The following is a 21,236-nucleotide window of genomic DNA, read 5'->3' on the forward strand; positions in this document are numbered from 1 at the left end:
CAAATAATATTGTTCTACAACTGATTTGCATTTTATTGACATATCTTACGTTATCTCACATTGTCTCTGGTCTTAGAGCTCGATTCAATCTGTATTGTCGAAGTTCAGCGCTGTGGCGCGATTACAATCTAAAGGCAGTGTTCAAGCATTCGTGGAGACTGCATTCACGGTTAACGCTGCATATATCGGCTCAATTGGAAATGACCTTTACATTTCAAGCGGATTGAATCGAGCCCTTAGTGTTTCTAACTGACGGAGATTTAGGTCAGAGTGGAAGCCAGTTGTCCAATCTCCAAGTTTCTGAGAAGCGCGCCTAAACTCATGAACACACAGCTACTCTAGGAGACGTACTGGACATCCTCTCTTCTATGGTCATCATCATAGTCAAGATTTAAAAGACATCCTCTCACGCACGCACACACACACACCGAGCCCTACCTGTGAAGGTGGCATGGTGTGTCCTGATGACTCTGGCTTGGCGTGACTGACTAAACAGCTGTATGACGTAGTGGTCGCCACCGTTACTATCTCCACGGCACTACGGCCACTGTTCTGTTCCTCCCCGGCAACACTGTAGAGAGCACTGGCAGGACTCACTGGTCGCCACCGTTACTATCTCCACGGCACTGCGGCCACTGTTCTGTTCCTCCCCGGCAACACTGTAGAGAGCACTGGCAGGACTCACTGGTCGCCACCGTTACTATCTCCACGGCACTGCGGCCACTGTTCTGTTCCTCCCCGGCAACACTAGAGAGCACTGGCAGGACTCACTGGTCGCCACCGTTACTATCTCCACGGCACTACGGCCACTGTTCTGTTCCTCCCCGGCAACACTGTAGAGAGCACTGGCAGGACTCCCTGGTCGCCACCGTTACTATCTCCACTGGCACTACGGCCACTGTTCTGTTCCTCCCCGGCAACACTGTAGAGAGCACTGGCAGGACTCACTGGTCGCCACCGTTACTATCTCCACGGCACTGCGGCCACTGTTCTGTTCCTCCCCGGCAACACTGTAGAGAGCACTGGCAGGACTCACTGGTCGCCACCGTTACTATCTCCACGGCACTGCGGCCACTGTTCTGTTCCTCCCCGGCAACACTGTAGAGAGCACTGGCAGGACTCACTGGTCGCCACCGTTACTATCTCCACGGCACTACGGCCACTGTTCTGTTCCTCCCCGGCAACACTGTAGAGAGCACTGGCAGGACTCCCTGGTCGCCACCGTTACTATCTCCACGGCACTACGGCCACTGTTCTGTTCCTCCCCGGCAACACTGTAGAGAGCACTGGCAGGACTCACTGGTCGCCACCGTTAATATCTCCACGGCACTACGGCCACTGTTCTGTTCCTCCCCGGCAACACCGTAGAGAGCACTGGCAGGACTCACTGGTCGCCACCGTTACTATCTCCACGGCCACTGTTATGTTCCTCCCCGGCAACACTAGAGAGCACTGGCAGGACTCACTGGTCGCCACCGTTACTATCTCCACGGCACTACGGCCACTGTTCTGTTCCTCCCCGGCAACACTAGAGAGAGCACTGGCAGGACTCACTGGTCGCCACCGTTACTATCTCCACGGCACTGCAGCCACTGTTCTTTTCTTCCCCGGCAACACTGTAGAGAGCACTGGCAGGACTCACTGGTCGCCACCGTTACTATCTCCACGGCACTGCAGCCACTGTTCTTTTCTTCCCCGGCAACACTGTAGAGAGCACTGGCAGGACTCACTGGTCGCCACCGTTACTATCTCCACGGCACTGCGGCCACTGTTCTGTTCCTCCCCGGCAACACTAGAGAGCACTGGCAGGACTCACTGGTCGCCACCGTTACTATCTCCACGGCACTACGGCCACTGTTCTGTTCCTCCCCGGCAACACTGTAGAGAGCACTGGCAGGACTCACTAGATGAACATGTCAGAGAGAACAGAGGTGTCAAGTCATTAGACCGTCATGTTGGAAAGGACAGAGATAACAATATTCTCATAAATGTTGAGCAAGTAACATCAGGTCGTGTGTGTTGTGTGTGTGTGTTGTGTGTGTAGGCCTACCTTCCCTCCCCAAGTAACATCAGGTCGTGTGTGTTGTGTGTGTGTGTTGTGTGTGTAGGCCTACCTTCCCTCCCCAAGTAACATCAGGTCGTGTGTGTTGTGTGTGTAGGCCTACCTTCCCTCCCCAAGTAACATCAGGTTGTGTGTGTGTGTCTGTCTGTGTGTTGTGTGTGTAGGCTTACCTTCCCTCCCCAAGTAACATCAGGTCGTGTGTGTGTGTGTCTGTCTGTGTGTTGTGTGTGTAGGCATACCTTCCATCCCCAAGTAACATCAGGTCGTGTGTGTGTGTGTGTCTGTCTGTCTGTGTGTTGTGTGTGTAGGCCTACCTTCCCTCCCCAGGTGACATCAGGTTGTGTGTGTCTGTCTGTGTGTTGTGTGTGTAGGCCTACCTTTCCTCCCCAAGTAACATCAGGTCGTGTGTGTGTGTCTGTCTGTGTGTTGTGTGTGTAGGCCTACCTTTCCTCCCCAAGTAAAATCAGGTCGTGTGTGTGTGTCTGTCTGTGTGTTGTGTGTGTAGGCATACCTTCCATCCCCAAGTAACATCAGGTCGTGTGTGTGTGTGTGTCTGTCTGTCTGTGTGTTGTGTGTGTAGGCCTACCTTCCCTCCCCAGGTGACATCAGGTCGTGTGTGTCTGTCTGTGTGTTGTGTGTGTAGGCCTACCTTTCCTCCCCAAGTAACATCAGGTCGTGTGTGTGTGTCTGTCTGTGTGTTGTGTGTGTAGTCCTACCTTCCCTCCCCAGGTGACATCCAGTTAACCTCCAGGTGACCCCTACTCAGGTCAGAGGTGACACACACCAGCAGCGTCCAGCCCACCCTCTCACCTGCCAGGGAGGCCAACACATCACCATGTACTGGCCCTGTGGTAAGGTGGAGAGGGGATGGAAGAGGGGGAAAGAGAAAGACAGTCTGTAATAGTCTCAGACTCAACCAGTCAGTCCTTTTGTTTTTACTCAGTATGTTCACAAACTAAAAAAGAACAAACCAACAAAAAACTATCGAGAACAAAATAAAGTGTGTGAAGATATATGTTTAAGTGAGTTAGTTAGTTAGTCAGTTCTTTAGTTAGCCACAGACTGTTCACTCTGTCACCATCTGGCAAGCGGGATCGAAGCATTGGGTCTTGGACCAATAGGCTCCGGGACAACTTTTACCACCAGGCCATCAGACTGCTGAACAGCGAAACCTAGCTATCTACCTGCACCTGCACCTTATTCAATTATTTTCCCCTTAGAGACTATTTGCACGGACTAAATTCTAACCCGAACCCTAATTGTAACCCTAGCCTCACACCTAACCTAGTCTCACACCTAACCTAACACGCGCACACACACACACACACACACACACACACACACACACACACACACGCAACTCTGCTGTTCTATTATATACTATGTATTCAACTGCGCAACCAAGATACTATATCCACTTTATAGTTGTAAATACAGTCACAATTGACATAGCACATTCAGTATCTATTATCCTATTGTATCTATACTGTATATCATACTGTGTACATAAAAGGCTATTATTACGACACTACCTCTTCTATTACTTGTTATTTTGTATTTGACTCGTATTATTGATATTGATTATTGTACTGCAATGGTGATGGAACTGGCACAAAAGCATTTCGCTGCACCTTTTATACCTACTGTAAACTGTATGCGTGATGAATACAATTAGATTGGTTTTGATTACCTCACAAGTTGTTACTCACCAGTCCAAATGTAGAGAATGGGGAGGCAGAGGAGAATCCTATGTTGTTCTGTCATGTCTGTGTGGCTGATGAGCATCCTCCTCTATGGCACTGTTATGCATCTGTGTGAGAGAGTACATGAGTTGTGAGAGTACATGAGTTGTGAGAGTGAGTGAGTGAGTGAGTGAGTGAGTGAGTGAGTGAGTGAGTGAGTGAGTGAGTTTGTCAGTATTATTCCACAGGGTGGTGACATGTAACTGAGCTGGGAAGCAGTGCATTGTGGGGGATTACCAGCCCCTAGTCATGTGACCTCACACCCGCCACAGAATCTCCCCACAGATTGAGAGAGAAAGAGAGAGAGCAAGAGAGAGAGAAGACAGAAAAGCTATTTCACCTCTGCTCTTTCACAGTCGTTCTACTGGTATCATGTTTACAAAGTGTTGTGTCTATAGTTCAGAGGTCCATAGAATCCTACTGTAGTGTACAATAGGGAGATCTCTGGTTGTGTCCTCTACTGTGTGAGTAAATCAGTAGTCTGCCAGCAGTAGATCAGTAGTAAACAGGTAACCACAGAGGACACCTGCAGCTCTGGGCTGTTCGATATGAGGTGAGAGGCTGATCATAATAATCATCCCCAAAGTACACCTGCATACACAAACACACACACGCACACACGCACACACACACATGCACACACACACACCAAGGTTTAGTCTCAATTCAGGATTTTGGAATTGACTCTCAACTAATGAGTTGAAATTCAAATTGGCCACACCCCACAGGATGTAAAATTAGAATTTGAGTCTGAATAACAGGAAGTAGAATTGAATTCAGTGCAATTCAAATAAATTACACTCTGTCATAGAACACAAGAGTTTCATTGAATTTGACAGGTCACACTTCCAGAGGTCAAAGAATATATCACTTTTCAATATTTCTATTCTCTTTTAACCTTAGTGCTTCCAATACCCAATTATATTTCGCCCAAACATTTAATTTGTTTGGCTTCTTTTTGAAGGTCTCAGGGTCAACTAGTGTATTCTGGGAAATGTAGTATTTTCCACATATTTAACAAGATTTAAGTGATTAATTAAATATAATAACTTAGACTATTGGCATGTTGATTTTTACTTGATAATTCAAATCAACTGTTTCAACAATATTTGATATTCATTTATAAACTGGGTTGTTCGAGCCCTTTATGCTGATTGGCTGAAAGCCGTAGTATATCAGACCGTATACCACCGGTATGACAAAACATGTATTTGTACGGCTCTAATTACATTGGTAACCAGTTTATAATAGTAATAAGGCACCTCGGGGGTTTGTGGTATATGGCCAATGTCACGCCTGATCCAGCTCCCCCTCCCTAGTGCTCGAGGGCGCCAGGCTGCCCATCATTACGCACACCTGTCACCATCGTTGCATGCACCAGCGCTTCTTTGGACTCACCTGTACTCCATTACTTTATTGATTGCCCCTCCTATATCTGTCTGTTCCTCAGTTTGATACCCGTGTCAGCATTATTGTCGTTATGTTTCCCCTGTTCAGACGCTGTCCTTGTTTGTTTTTTGTCGGTTATTTATTAAATGTTCACTCCCTGTATTTGCTTCTCGTCTCCCAGCGTCTGTCCTCACAGCCAATATACCACGACTAAGGGCTATATCAAAGCACTCCGCGTTGCGTCATGCATAAAAACAGCCCTCAGCCGTGGTATATTGGCCATATACCACACCCCCTCGAGCCTTATTGCTTAAGTATATAATGATCTTTTATGTGTATATTTGTAGACTACACCTAATATAGAATAGAAGAGGGATTTGAATTTAATTGAATTTGACTGAATTGAATTCCTTTAATAAAAATGTGAATTGCAATTCTGTATCCTGTTTACTACTTCAATTCAAATTCTATAATTGAATTGGAGTTTATGAGGCATTCACAATTAAATTCTGAATTGAGCCGAACCCTGACACACACACACACACACACACACACACACACACACACACACACACACACACACACACACACACACACACACACACACACACACACACACACACACACACAAATTCCTACCAAGAGCATCACTTCAGGAACCTCCTGGTACTGTCAGAATGCTAGTTGTGCACTATGGACGAGACACATGGAAAGTATGTGTTCTTGCAGTGTGTGTATACAGGAGAGACAGTGTGTTGGATATAGTATGTTGGCCTCCAGTATGAAATGGGTGGTGTTGTTGTGGGGGTAGTGTGGATTAACCACCTGGTTTCACCCGCCTCACCAGCTGACAGGTTAAATACAGACACAGCTATATATACATATATACAGTCCTAACATCAGCCTGGAAAATATGAAGAAACACTCTAATAATATCACTGCAGTCAGTAATGCATAGACAATCTAAACCATCCTATATGAAGGCTGGACTGGTGAAGAAAGGAAAAGTTGACAAAAAGGGAAGGTCACACACACACAGCTGCTGTACTCGTGGGGATGGGAAAGGGGGCGGGAGAATGAAAGAGAAAATGAAAGCTGTCAGCAGAGACAGAGAGCGAGGGAAGGATGATGCAGCTCAAATGAGGTAAATGAATAAAAACATGGAAGGAACCTCCGTCTACACCTCCATCCAACTCAGGGAACATCTGGGGTGCCAGGGCAACATTATTTCTGTTATATGGTGATAGTGTTGGACTAACATCAAAACAAAGGTATTCATCTGTTTAGGGGGTGAATGTGCATTTGTGTCTGTCTATCCCAGTATCAGATTACAATTACAGTCCTGTCCTTCTCTATTGTAGCCTGCCTGGACAACTAGGGTAACTTACAACCAGTCCTTCTCTATTGTAGCCTGCCTGGACAGCTAGGGTAACTAACAACCAGTCCTTCTCTATTGTAGCCTGCCTGGACAGCTAGGGTAACTAACAACCAGTCCTTCTCTATTGTAGCCTGCCTGGACAGCTAGGGTAACTAACAACCAGTCCTTCTCTATTGTAGCCTGCCTGGACAGCTAGGGTAACTTACAACCAGTCCTTCTCTATTGTAGCCTGCCTGGACAGCTAGGGTAACTAACAACCAGTCCTTCTCTATTGTAGCCTGCCTGGACAGCTAGGTAACTAACAACCAGTCCTTCTCTATTGTAGCCTGCCTGGACAGCTAGGGTAACTAACAACCAGTCCTTCTCTATTGTAGCCTGCCTGGACAGCTAGGGTAACTAACAACCAGTCCTTCTCTATTGTAGCCTGCCTGGACAGCTAGGGTAACTAACAACCAGTCCTTCTCTATTGTAGCCTGCCTGGACAGCTAGGGTAACTAACAACCAGTCCTTCTCTATTGTAGCCTGCCTGGACAGCTAGGGTAACTAACAACCAGTCCTTCTCTATTGTAGCCTGCCTGGACAGCTAGGGTAACTAACAACCAGTCCTTCTCTATTGTAGCCTGCCTGGACAGCTAGGGTAACTAACAACCAGTCCTTCTCTATTGTAGCCTGCCTGGACAGCTAGGGTAACTAACAACCAGTCCTTCTCTATTGTAGCCTGCCTGGACAGCTAGGGTAACTAACAACCAGTCCTTCTCTATTGTAGCCTGCCTGGACAGCTGGGGTAACTAACAACCAGTCCTTCTCTATTGTAGCCTGCCTGGACAGCTAGGGTAACTAACAACCAGTCCTTCTCTATTGTAGCCTGCCTGGACAGCTAGGGTAACTAACAACCAGTCCTTCTCTATTGTAGCCTGCCTGGACAGCTAGGGTAACTAACAACCAGTCCTTCTCTATTGTAGCCTGCCTGGACAGCTAGGGTAACTTACAACCAGCTATCTCTTCCACTCACCATGTTCTTTTTTGACATTTAACACACTGGGCTTGCTGCCTGGCTGTAAGCGTGTGTATCATTGCATAGAATAGATAGCAGCCTTTCTCGACCAGACCGGAATTGAAATTGTTCAGCTTCTTGGCTATATAAAATCAGACCTAATTAATTCAACACATTACCACTTCATTACTGTGTGAGATCCTAGATGAAATAGATTCACTGTAAGAAAAAATAACATAGCTCCTTCTTCTGTCTTCCTTCAGGTTCAAGAAATAACTTCTGGACATTTCTCCTAGCCTGTTGCTGTAAGGTTATACATTTCCGTCTAACCAAAGAGAGACTACGTTCCTCCTGAAGTGTAATTATCAACAGCTATCCTCCCTGTGTTTCTCTACATTCTGAAAACCAACTGAATGCCTGCAGACTGTTTGATGCTCTCAAGAGTGATCCTTATCCTTACAGTAGTCCTCCAACAACATTTCCACCATAATGGTCAGGTTCTTGGTTCTGGCCCTCCTGTCTCTGGCTGGTGTGGCCCAGACCTCCGCTAGCCCGACCCAGGCCTCTGAGCCCCCTAACCCCACTGAGGAGCAGCCTCCCTTAGGTACAGGAAGCCTCTCATTCCCTTGGAGCCACCTCCGTCTTCCGGGGTACATTGTTCCGCTCCACTACCATCTCCTGCTCCACCCTAACCTCACCATGCTCAGCTACAGCGGTACTGTCCGGATAGAGCTCCAGGTTCAGAACAATACCAACTGGGTGGTGCTGCACAGCAAGGGGCTCCGTATCACTACAGCAACCATGTTGGACCAGAACCTGGCTCACCTGTCAGACAAGGTAGGCTACTCCCTCAGAACTAAACCGTCATGCTCAGTTTGTATCAATGTCCCACTTTTGTCTTCTCTGACATGTCTAATTACTACTGCATGTGTGTCTTCAGGTGCTCCCTGTGCTCCACAATCCTACCCATGAGCAGACTGCCATCTTCTCTCCCAGAGTGCTCAGTGGTGGGCAGAAGTACTTCCTATTTCTGGAGTTTGGGGCGGAGCTAGGAGAAGGCTTCTATGGCTTCTACAGGAGCACCTACAGAACCAGCAGCGGAGAGACACGGTACGGAGCGTGTGTGAGTGTATCTCCCTCTCTCTCTCCATGGGAGGGAGAAAGGCTGTGTTGTGCATCACTCCCTAACCAAATGTTTTTTTTGTGAGACATCACATGATAAACAACTTGTAATGTCTCTCTCTCTCTTTCTCTCTGCTCTCCACTCTCTCTCTCTGCCCACCCTCTATCTATCTCTCCAGGAACCTGGCCTCCACTCATTTTGAGCCCACCAGTGCTCGGATGGCGTTTCCTTGTTTTGATGAGCCGAGCTTCAAGGCTAATTACTCTATCAGTATCAGGAGGAGCCGGGCACACACCGCCCTGTCCAACATGCCTGTAGTGAGTTAACACACAAAAGCAACACAGGTGGCAGGTGGATCATAGTATGTGAGTGTGCATTACAATGTGTGTGTGTTTCCCCTTTAGGAGCAGACTGTGGTCCTGGATGATGGTCTAATGGAGGACCGTTTTGCTGTGAGTGTGAGGATGAGCTCCTACCTGGTGGCCTTCATCGTGTGTGACTTCAGATCTGTCAGCGCAACAACGGCCTCAGGGATCAAGGTAGGTGGGACAGGGGTGAGTGTGAATGTGTGTACGTGTGTGTGTACAGGCGGTATGTGTGATTTCATCACTGTCATATGTTTCAGGTATCTGTCTATGCTGCTCCTGAGAAATGGCAGCAGACCCATTATGCTCTGAAGGCTGCAGTAAAACTACTGGAGTTCTATGAGAAATACTTCAACATCAAATACCCACTACCTAAACAAGGTAACTAAATACTTCAACATCAAATACCCACTACCTAAACAAGGTAACTAAATACTTCAACATCAAATACCCACTACCTAAACAAGGTAACTAAATACTTCAACATCAAATACCCACTACCTAAACAAGGTAACTAAATACTTCAACATCAAATACCCACTACCTAAACAAGGTAACTAAATACTTCAACATCAAATACCCACTACCTAAACAAGGTAACTAAATACTTCAACATCAAATACCCACTACCTAAACAAGGTAACTAAATACTTCAACATCAAATACCCACTACCTAAACAAGGTAACTAAACACTTCAACATCAAATACCCACTACCTAAACAAGGTAACTAAATATATCAATATCAAATACCCACTACCTAAACAAGGTAACTAAATACTTCAATATCAAATACCCACTACCTAAACAAGGTAACTAAATATATCAATATCAAATACCCACTACCTAAACAAGGTAACTAAATATATCAATATCAAATACCCACTACTTAAACAAGGTAACTAAATATATCAATATCAAATACCCACTACCTAAACAAGGTAACTAAATACTTCAACATCAAATACCCACTACCTAAACAAGGTAACTAAATATATCAATATCAAATACCCACTACCTAAACAAGGTAACTAAATATATCAATATCAAATACCCACTACTTAAACAAGGTAACTAAATACTTCAACATCGAATACCCACTACCTAAACAAGGTAACTAAATACTTCAACATCAAATACCCACTACCTAAACAAGGTAACTAAATACTTCAACATCAAATACCCACGACCTAAACAAGGTAACTAAATACTTCAACATCAAATACCCACTACCTAAACAAGGTAACTCAACGGTGCTGATGACCAGGGTTCAATAGCAGTTGCTACCTTCCCCCCCCTCCAGACCTGGTTGCTATCCCAGACTTTCAGGCCGGAGCGATGGAGAACTGGGGTCTGATCACCTTCAGAGAGACCAGCCTGCTCTACGACCCCGCCACCTCCTCAGGCTCCGATAGGGTCTGGGTTACCATGGTGATCGCCCACGAGCTCGCCCACCAGGTGAGAGCCGGACAGAAAGTTGTTCAGGGTGTTGAACAGGAAGTAGCAGGTCATGGCAGGAAGTAAACCTTGGTAGTGTGAAGAGGGATTAGACTTTCATGTCATAACCCTCTGCATTCTTCGGGAAGTGTATCCTCACTGGAAGACAAATAGATCTCCTCACAGTGAATGGACCTGAATGAAATGACTGGAAGGATGTCTGTCCTCCTCTTCCTCTGACATCTCTCATTGTCTGTCCTCCTCTTCCTCTGACATCTCTCATTGTCTGTCCTCCTCTTCCTCTGACATCTCTCATTGTCTGTCCTCCTCTTCCTCTGACATCTCTCATTGTCTGTCCTCCTCTTCCTCTGACATCTCTCATTGTCTGTCCTCCTCTTCCTCTGACATCTCTCATTGTCTGTCCTCCTCTTCCTCTGACATCTCTCATTGTCTGTCCTCTCCTGCCTGCCCGTTTGTCTGTCTATCAGTGGTTTGGCAACCTGGTGACCATGCAGTGGTGGAATGACATCTGGCTGAACGAGGGCTTCGCCAGATACATGGAGTACATCTCAGTCAACGCCACATACCCCAAACTCAGAGTGGTAGGATCCTGTTACTCATATGTTGTACACATCCCTACTCCAACTTCACAGTAGTATTATTGATTAGTATGAATGTTTCACATGTCCCTGAGGGATATTCCTGTTGAAAAGGTGCCCTTTTTTATCGCTCAGGAGGATTATCTGGTGGACACCTGCTTTGCTGCGATTGGTCGAGACTCTCTTAACTCCTCCCGTCCCATCTCCAGTGCGGCTGAGAGCCCCACACAGATTGAAGAGATGTTCGACACAGTATCCTACGACAAGGTAGACAAAAACGCACACATGCATGTACGCAAACACGCACATCTTTTTTCCATCACATTGCTTTTATCAACCCTGTCTTTGCTTCAAGGGAGGGAGTAAGGATGAGTGTCTAAAGTATTGGATCAGGGCCACAGTGTTAATGTACTGTACTGTTTATGTGTTTATCCACCAGGGTGCATGTGTCCTGCACATGCTCAGACACTACCTGACTGACCAAGTGTTCCAGAGTGGAATCGTGCGCTACCTTCGCAGGTACAGCTACAGCAACGCTCACAACCAGGACCTGTGGGACAGCCTGGCCAATGTGCGTAGATCGTTCAAATGATATATATTTTATTATAAACTGAGTGGTTCCAGCCCTGAATGCTGATTGGCTGACAGCTGTGGTATATCGGACCATATACCACGGGTATGACAAAACATTTCTTTTTACTGCTCTAATTAAGTTGGTAACCAGTTTATAAAAGCAATAAGGCACCTGGGGGGTTTGTGATATATGGCCAATATACCATGGCCTGTATCCATATATATGTATCCATCCTATATACCAAGGCTGTATCCAGGCACCACCCCCCTGTGCCTTATTGCTTAATTGATCCCTCTGTGTAGGATGATTTGGTGTGTAAATGTAAGGTGCTGTGTTGTTGTTCTCAGACGTGTTCAGAGGAGGAGTTCAGCTCTGGAGAAAACTGTTACAGCAGCAGGCAGGCAGCTAAGAATGCAGTAAACACACCTCTCTTTACACAGCAGTACATTACATAACAATACCAACAGTCAAATCTTACCATTGATTTAAGAGTGTGACGTTTACGTGTGTGTGTGTGTGTGTGTGTGTGTGTGTGTGTGTGTGTGTGTGTGTGTGTGTGTGTGTGTGTGTGTGTGTGTGTGTGTGTGTCAGTACCTGTACGCTGGGGAGCACCTGGACCTGACATCCATGATGAACACCTGGACTCTGCAGACAGGTGTGCCCTTGGTAACGGTTACTAGGCAGGGGTCTCATCTCCTGCTGAAACAAGAGAGGTTCCTGAGGACCGCACATCCTTCTGATCCAGCATGGCCCAGCCTGCAGCAGGGGTAAACACACACACCACACACACAAACACACATTCTCTGTGATTGTCATGTGCAGTGAGGTCATATTCCTGCGCCTCATCCCTCCCCTCGCTGATCTCTCTGTGTTAGGTTCCTGTGGCACATCCCTCTAACATACAGGACTGACACCTCAACAAGTATCCACAGACACCTAATGACCACACTCACAGGTAAGACACCTAATGACCACACTCACAGGTAAGACACCTAATGACCACACTCACAGGTAAGACACCTAATGACCACACTCACAGGTAAGACACCTAATGACCACACTCACAGGTAAGACACCTAATAACCACACTCACAGGTAAGACACCTAATAACCACACTCACAGGTAAGACACCTAATGACCACACTCACAGGTAAGACACCTAATGACCACACTCACAGGTAAGACACCTAATGACCACACTCACAGGTAAAACACCTAATGACCACACTCACAGGTAAGACACCTAATGACCACACTCACAGGTAAGACACCTAATAACCACACTCACAGGTAAGACACCTAATGACCACACTCACAGGTAAGACACCTAATAACCACACTCACAGGTAAGACACCTAATAACCACACTCACAGGTAAGACACCTAATGACCACACTCACAGGTAAGACACCTAATAACCACACTCACAGGTAAGACACCTAATGACCACACTCACAGGTAAGACACCTAATGACCACACTCACAGGGAAGATAGTTGTGGTCTCGCTCGTGAGGTTTCACTAATTCATTGATTGCCTAGTCTCTCCTCTCCTCAGACAGTGTGGAGGTGGGGGAGGAGGTGGGCTGGGTGAAGGTGAATGTGGACATGGCTGGTTATTACCTGGTCCACTATGATGGTTCAGGCTGGGACGACTTGATACAACTACTGAAGGACAACCACACAGCTCTCACCTTCATGGACAGAACACACCTCATACACAACGCCTTCCAACTCACCACGTAAGAAACCTACCCGTGTGTGTTAATATATGAATAGACAGCCTCCCGGGTGGTGCAGTGGTCTAGGGCTGTGCCACCAGAGACTCTGGGTTCATACCCAGGCTCTGTCGCAGCCAGCCGCGACCAGGAGGTCCGTGGGGCGACGCACAATTGGCCTAGCGTCGTCCGAGTTAGGGAGGGTTTGGCCGGTAGGGATATCCTTGTCTCATCGCGCACCAGTGGCGGGCCGGGCGCAGTGCACGCTAAACGGGTCGCCAGGTGCACGGTGTTTCCTCCGACACATTGGTGCGGCTGGCTTCCGGGTTGGATGCGCGCTGTGTTAAAGAAGCAGTGCGGCTTGGTTGGGTTGTGTTTCGGAGGACGCATGGCTTTCGACCTTCGTCTCTCCCGAGCCCTTACTGGAGTTGTAGCGATGAGACAAGACGGTAACAATTGGATACCACGAAATTGGGGAGAAAAAGGGGGTAAAAATATATATACGTATATATGTGAATAGACAACACAAACAGAGTTTTATTTTTGACGTCATCTCTCTATACTACTTCGATAGGGCAGGTCGGTTGTCACTCGATAAAGCCTTGGACCTTATTGGCTACCTGCGATCAGAAAGTCACACCGTTCCCTTACTCGAGGGGTTGGGCTACCTGGAAGCTTTCTACAGGATAGTGGAGAGGAGAGACATACCTGATGTCACACAAAACCTCAGGGTAGGACACATACACATACATGTGCACACACACACACATCACACAAACACATAAAACAATTCTAAAAACATTCTGGTTCAGTTGCGTAGTTTTGAGTGCGTGTGTGGTCTGATGTCCTCTATGTGTGTGGTCTGATGTCCTCTGTGTGTGTGGTCTGATGTCCTCTATGTGTGTGGTCTGATGTCCTCTCCGTGTGTGGTCTGATGTCCTCTATGTGTGTGGTCTGATGTCCTCTATGTGTGTGGTCTGATGTCCTCTATGTGTGTGGTCTGATGTCCTCTGTGTGTGGGGTCTGATGTCCTCTGTGTGTGGGGCCTGATGTCCTCTCCGTGTGGGGCCTGATGTCCTCTCCGTGTGTGGTCTGATGTCCTCTCCGTGTGTGTGGTCTGATGTCCTCTATGTGTGTGGTCTGATGTCCTCTATGTGTGTGGTCTGATGTCCTCTATGTGTGTTGTCCGATGGCCTCTGTGTGTGTGGTCTGATGTCCTCTGTGTGTGGTCTGATGTCCTCTATGTGTGTGGTCTGATGTCCTCTATGTGTGTTGTCTGATGGCCTCTGTGTGTGTGGTCTGATGTCCTCTATGTGTGTGGTCTGATGTCCTCTATGTATGTGGTCTGATGTCCTCTATGTGTGTGGTCTGATGTCCTCTATGTATGTGGTCTGATGTCCTCTATGTGTGTGGTCTGATGTCCTCTATGTGTGTGGTCTGATGTCCTCTCTGTGTCGGGTCGGATGTCCTCTATGTGTCGGGTCAGATGTCCTCTCTGTGTGTGGTCTGATGTCCTCTATGTGTGTGGTCTGATGTCCTCTCCGTGTGTGGTCTGATGTCCTCTCTGTGTGTGGTCTGATGTCCTCTCCGTGTGTGGTCTGATGTCCTCTCCGTGTGTGGTCTGATGTCCTCTCTGTGTGTGTGGTCTGATGTCCTCTCCATGTGTGGTCTGATGTCCTCTATGTGTGTGGTCTGATGTCCTCTATGTGTGTGGTCTGATGTCCTCTCCGTGTGTGGTCTGATGTCCTCTATGTGTGTGGTCTGATGTCCTCTATGTGTGTGGTCTGATGTCCTCTCTGTGTCGGGTCGGATGTCCTCTATGTGTCGGGTCTGATGTCCTCTCTGTGTGTGGTCTGATGTCCTCTCTGTGTGTGGTCTGATGTCCTCTATGTGTGTGGTCTGATGTCCTCTGTGTGTGGGGTCTGATGTCCTCTATGTGTGTGGTCTGATGTCCTCTATGTGTGTGGTCTGATGTCCTCTCTGTGTCGGGTCGGATGTCCTCTATGTGTCGGGTCTGATGTCCTCTCCGTGTGTGGTCTGATGTCCTTTATGTGTGTGGTCTGATGTCCTCTATGTGTGTGGTCTGATGTCCTCTCCGTGTGTGGTCTGATGTCCTCTATGTGTGTGGTCTGATGTCCTCTATGTGTGTGGTCTGATGTCCTCTCTGTGTCGGGTCGGATGTCCTCTATGTGTCGGGTCTGATGTCCTCTCTGTGTGTGGTCTGATGTCCTCTCTGTGTGTGGTCTGATGTCCTCTATGTGTGTGGTCTTATGTCCTCTATGTATGTGGTCTGATGTCCTCTCCATGTGTGGTCTGATGTCCTCTCTGTGTGTGGTCTGATGTCCTCTATGTGTGTGGTCTGATGTCCTCTCCGTGTGTGGTCTGATGTCCTCTCTGTGTGTGTGGTCTGATGTCCTCTATGTGTGTGGTCTGATGTCCTCTATGTGTGTGGTATGATGTCCTCTGTGTGTGGGGTCTGATGTCCTCTGTGTGTGGGGCCTGATGTCCTCTCCGTGTGGGGCCTGATGTCCTCTCCATGTGTGTGGTCTGATGTCCTCCCCATGTGTGTGGTCTGATGTCCTCTCCGTGTGTGGTCTGATGTCCTCTCCGTGTGTGGTCTGATGTCCTCTCCGTGTGTGGTCTGATGTCCTCTATGTGTGTGGTCTGATGTCCTCTCCATGTGTGTGGTCTGATGTCCTCTCTGTGTGTGTGTGGTCTGATGTCCTCTCTGTTCTGGGTCGGATGTCCTCTCTGTGTCGGGTCTGATGTCCTCTGTGTGTGTGGTCTGATGTCCTCTCTGTGTGTGGTCTGATGTCCTCTCTGTGTGTGGTCTGATGTCCTCTCTGTGTGTGATCTGATGTCCTCTCTGTGTTTGGTCTGATGTCCTCTCTGTGTCGGGTCTGATGTCCTCTCTGTGTCGGGTCTGATGTCCTCTGTGTGTGTGGTCTGATGTCCTCTCTGTGTGTGGTCTGATGTCCTCTCTGTGTGTGGTCTGATGTCCTCTCTGTGTGTGATCTGATGTCCTCTCTGTGTGTGATCTGATGTCCTCTCTGTGTCGGGTCTGATGTCCTCTCGGTGTGTGATCTGATGTCCTCTCTGTGTCGGGTCTGATGTCCTCTCTGTGTCGGGTCTGATGTCCTCTCTGTGTCGGGTCTGATGTCCTCTGTGTGTGTGGTCTGATGTCCTCTCTGTGTGTGATCTGATGTCCTCTCTGTGTGTGATCTGATGTCCTCTCTGTGTCGGGTCTGATGTCCTCTCTGTGTCGGGTCTGATGTCCTCTCTGATGTCCTCTCTGTGTCGGGTCTGATGTCCTCTCTGTGTCGGGTCTGATGTCCTCTCTGTGTCGGGTCTGATGTCCTCTCTGATGTCCTCTCTGTGTCCTCTCTGATGTCCTCTCTGTGTGTGTTTTCCGCAGACGTACATCCTGTGGTATTTCCGTGATGTGATTGACCGTCAGACGTGGAGCGACAAGGGCTCTGTGTCTGAGAGGCGACTGAGGTCGGAGCTCCTTTCCCTGGCCTGCCATCTAGGAGACCTCCCCTGTTTGAAGCAGGCCCAGCGCAGCTTCACACACTGGCTGGACTCCAACAGCACGCTTAAGTAGGTCTCTCTGCCTGCCTATCTGTCTGTCTGTCAGCTATTTGCGAGTGTGGTTACATCCCTTTGACAGTAACATACCTCCTGAAATCCATGACCAATCAAAGGTGCAAACTTTGCCTGACTGCAGAAGTAAACCATGTCCTGTCTGTGCCTCTCCATCCACCAGCCTGCCTGCAGACGTGGCAGAGACAGTGTATTCAGTAGGGGCCCAGGAGGACGCGGGCTGGGCGTCTCTCCTCCAGACATACACCCACTCCCTCTCAGAGACGCACAAACGCAAGATCCTCTCTGCCCTGGCCAGCAGCCGAGACACTAACAAACTAACCAGGTGTGTACAGTCTTCTATACTCGGTCAATTCAATATTTGACATTACATTCAGTGTGTGTGTTTCTACCCCAGGTTGTTGGAGCTGGGTCTAGAGGGAGAGGTGATCCGTACCCAGGACCTGGACTCCCTCATCGCCATGGTAGCCAGGAACCCAAGGGGACATCATCTGGCCTGGAGCTACGTCCAGAAATACTGGAGCACCCTGGTGGACAAGTAGGTGGTCGAGAGGGAAGGGATAAAGGGAGGGAGGAGAGGACAGCGGAGTCAATCACCACCTTCCGGAGACACCTGAAACCCCACCTCTTTAAGGAATACCTAGGATAGGATAAAGTAATCCTTCTCACCCCCTTAAAAGACTTAGATGCACTATTGTAAAGTGGCTGTTCCACTGGATGTCATAAGGTGAAAGCACCAATTTGTAAGTCGCTCTGGATAAGAGCGTCTGCTAAATGACTTAAATGTAAATGTAAATGTAGAGAAGGAGACTAACACTGAGGATAAATAGGTGGAGAATGAGAGAGGGAAAGGGAGAAAGATTAACTGAGAGACTAATACTGATGACAAAGTAGGTAGTAGTAGGCCAGCAATCCCATAGCCTGGGGGCTTTTGCCAACCTGTGGTGTTTTGCTCTTGTTTTTACCCTGCAGGTTCCAGTTGGGATCGTTCTCTATTAGAAACATCATCATTGGTACCACAGCCCAGTTCTCCTCCACAGAGGAACTCACTGAGGTGAGATTACTGATCTTTCCATGGCAATATCATTTGTTGTCAGAAGCAAAGTTCTGTTTGAGCGAGGGAGAGGGTGTGTCCCATAACCCACGGCCATGCTTACCAGGTGTGTGTGTTCCCCAGGTGCGTGTATTCTTTGAGTCGATCCATGAGCAGGCATCTCAGCTGAGAGTGACTGAGGTTGCCATGGATAACATCCAGAAGAACATCCTCTGGCTGCAAAGGAACCTGGGAACTCTGAGGAGCTGGCTGGACCGACAGATAGACTGAAGAGAAAGAGAGAGGCAGAGGGAGGGGGATAGGGAGAGAGAGGCAGAGGGAGGGGGATAGGGAGAGAGAGGCAGAGGGAGGGGGATAGGGAGAGAGAGAGAGAGGGAGGGGGATAGGGAGAGAGAGAGAGAGAGAGAGAGACAGAGGGAGGGGGGATAGGGAGAGAGAGACAGGGAAAAGTGCTCTTTGGGAGAGAGAGAGAGAGAGAGAGAGAGAGAGAGAGAGAGAGAGAGAGAGAGAGAGAGGGAGGGGGATAGGGAGAGAGACAGAGGAAGGGGGATAGGGAGAGAGAGAGAGGGAAGGGGATAGGGAGAGAGAGAGAGAGAGAGAGGGGAGGGGGATAGGGAGAGAGAGACAGGGAAAAGTGCTCTTTGGGAGAGAGAGAGAGAGGGGGATAGGGAGAGAGAGAGAGACAGAGGGAGGGGGATAGGGAGAGAGACAGAGGGAGGGGATAGGGAGAGGGAGAGAGACAGAGGGAGGGGGATAGGGAGAGGGAGAGGGAGAGAGAGAGGGAGGGGGATAAGGAGAGAGATAGAGACAGAGGGAGGGGGATAGGGAGAGAGAGAGAAACAGAGGGAGGGGATAGGAAGAGAGAGACAGGGAAAAGTGCTCTTTGGGAGAGAGAGAGAGACAGGGAGGGGGATAGGGAGAGAGAGAGACAGAGGGAGGGGGATAGGGATAGGGAGAGAGAGACAGGGAAATTGCTCTTTGGGAGAGAGAGAGAGAGAGCGAGAGAGAGGGAGGGGGATAGGGAGACAGAGGGGGTATAGGGAGAGAGAGACAGAGGGAGGGGGATAGGGAGAGAGAGACATGGGGAGGGGGATAGGGAGAGAGAGACAGAGGGAGGGGATAGGGAGAGAGAGACAGAGGGGGGATAGGGAGAGAGAGAGAGAGAGAGAGAGACAGAGGGAGGGGGAGAGAGAGACAGAGGGAGGGGATAGGGAGAGAGAGAGAGAGGGAGGGGGAGAGAGAGAGAGAGAGAGAGAGACAGAGGGAGGGGCGATAGGGAAAGAGAGACAGAGGGGGATAGGGAGAGAGAGAGAGAGAGAGAGAGACAGAGGGAGAGAGGGAGGGGGATAGGGAGACAGAGGGGGGTATAGGGGGAGAGAGAGACAGAGGGAGGGGGATAGGGAGAGAGAGAGAGACAGAGGGAGGGGGATAGGGAGAGAGAGAGAGAGAGACAGAGGGAGGGGCGATAGGGAGAGAGACAGAGAGACAGAGGGGGAGAGAGAGAGAGACAGAGGGAGGGGACAGGGAGAGAGAGAGAGACAGAGGGATGGGGATAGGGAGAGAAAGAGAGAGGGAAAAGTGCTCTTTGGGAGAGAGAGAGAGAGAGAGAGAGAGAGAGAGAGAGAGAGAGAGGGAGGGGATAGGGAGACAGAGGGGGATAGGGGAGAGAGAGACAGAGGGAGGGGGATAGGCAGAGAGAGAGAGACAGAGGGAGGGGGATAGGGAGAGAGAGAGAGACAGAGGGAGGGGGATAGGGAGAGAGAGAGACAGAGGGAGGGGCGATAGGGAGAGAGAGAGAGAGACAGAGGGAGGGGGCGATAGGGAGAGAGAGACAGAGGGGGATAGGGAGAGAGAGAGAGAGAGAGAGAGAGAGAGACAGAGGGAGAGAGGGAGGGGGATAGGGAGACAGAGGGGGGTATAGGGGAGAGAGAGACAGAGGGAGGGGGATAGGGAGAGAGAGAGAGACAGAGGGAGGGGGGGATAGGGAGAGAGAGAGAGAGAGACAGAGGGAGGGGCGATAGGGAGAGAGAGACAGAGAGACAGAGGGGGATTGGTAGAGAGAGAGGGAGGGGATAGGGAGAGAGAGAGACAGCGGGATGGGGGATAGGGAGAGAGAGAGAGACAGAGGGATGGGGATAGGGAGAGAGAGAGACAGAGGGATGGGGGATAGGGAGAGAGAGAGACATAGGGATGGGGGATAGGGAGAGAGAGAGACAGAGGGATGGGGATAGGGAGAGAGAGAGACAGAGGGATGGGGATAGGGAGAGAGAGAGACAGAGGGATGGGGGATAGGGAGAGAGAGAGACAGAGGGATGGGGGATAGGGAGAGAGAGAGACAGAGGGATGGGGGATAGGGAGAGAGAGAGACAGAGGGATGGGGGATAGGGAGAGAGAGAGACAGAGGGATGGGGGATAGGGAGAGAGAGAGAGACAGAGGGATGGGGGATAGGGAGAGAGAGAGAGAGACAGAGGGATGGGGATAGGGAGAGAGAGAGACAGAGGGATGGGGATAGGGAGAGAGAGAGAGACAGAGGGATGGGGGATAGGGAGAGAGAGAGAGACAGAGGGATGGGGATAGGGAGAGAGAGAGAGACAGAGGGATGGGGATAGGGAGAGAGAGAGAGAGACAGAGGGATGGGGGATAGGGAGAGAGAGAGACAGAGGGATGGGGATAGGGAGAGAGAGAGAGACAGAGGGATGGGGATAGGGAGAGAGAGAGAGACAGAGGGATGGGGATAGGGAGAGAGAGAGAGACAGAGGGATGGGGATAGGGAGAGAGAGACAGAGGGATGGGGATAGGGAGAGAGAGAGAGAGGGATGGGGATAGGGAGAGAGAGAGACACAGAGGGATGGGGGATAGGGAGAGAGAGAGAGACAGAGGGATGGGGATAGGGAGAGAGAGACAGAGGGATGGGGATAGGGAGAGAGAGACAGAGGGATGGGGATAGGGAGAGAGAGAGAGAGACAGAGGGATGGGGATAGGGAGAGAGAGACAGAGGGATGGGGATAGGGAGAGAGACACAGAGGGATGGGGGATAGGGAGAGAGAGACAGCGGTAGAACATGCTTGATTAGAGCTTTGTTTTTATTTGATTTATTTTATGGATAGTTGTGTGTGTATATAATTTGGTCATGATTTTCAGTTTACATCAGGGACTTGGAATTGGTTTTGTTGAATTTGATGAAAATGTTTAATAATGA

General features: G+C 49.0%; 1 protein-coding gene and 1 long non-coding RNA gene across 2 annotated transcripts; one reads left to right on the top strand and one right to left on the bottom strand.

Moving 5' to 3' along the window:
• Positions 1-7: 7 nt before the first annotated feature.
• On the bottom strand, positions 8-13,960 carry LOC135565308 (uncharacterized). Its single transcript, XR_010461505.1, has 4 exons — positions 12,257-13,960; positions 3,772-3,872; positions 2,779-2,908; positions 8-1,903 (listed from the first exon to the last, which is right to left on the bottom strand). It is a non-coding gene; the product is annotated as an uncharacterized LOC135565308 (long non-coding RNA).
• On the top strand, positions 6,230-18,346 carry erap2 (endoplasmic reticulum aminopeptidase 2). The gene is made up of 20 exons (XM_065011628.1): positions 6,230-6,337; positions 7,829-8,402; positions 8,506-8,675; positions 8,867-9,005; positions 9,093-9,227; positions 9,314-9,434; positions 10,356-10,510; positions 10,978-11,091; positions 11,224-11,355; positions 11,528-11,659; positions 12,010-12,078; positions 12,254-12,429; positions 12,538-12,617; positions 13,220-13,403; positions 13,954-14,110; positions 16,795-16,979; positions 17,146-17,307; positions 17,380-17,520; positions 17,955-18,036; positions 18,160-18,346. The coding sequence occupies exons 2-20, from the start codon at positions 8,055-8,057 to the stop codon at positions 18,304-18,306; spliced, it is 2,829 nt and encodes a 942-aa protein (XP_064867700.1). The 5' UTR covers positions 6,230-6,337; positions 7,829-8,054; the 3' UTR covers positions 18,307-18,346.
• Positions 18,347-21,236: the final 2,890 nt, after the last annotated feature.

This window comes from Oncorhynchus nerka, linkage group LG27 (assembly GCF_034236695.1).
Source record: "Oncorhynchus nerka isolate Pitt River linkage group LG27, Oner_Uvic_2.0, whole genome shotgun sequence".
Taxonomy (NCBI): Eukaryota; Metazoa; Chordata; class Actinopteri; order Salmoniformes; family Salmonidae; genus Oncorhynchus; species Oncorhynchus nerka.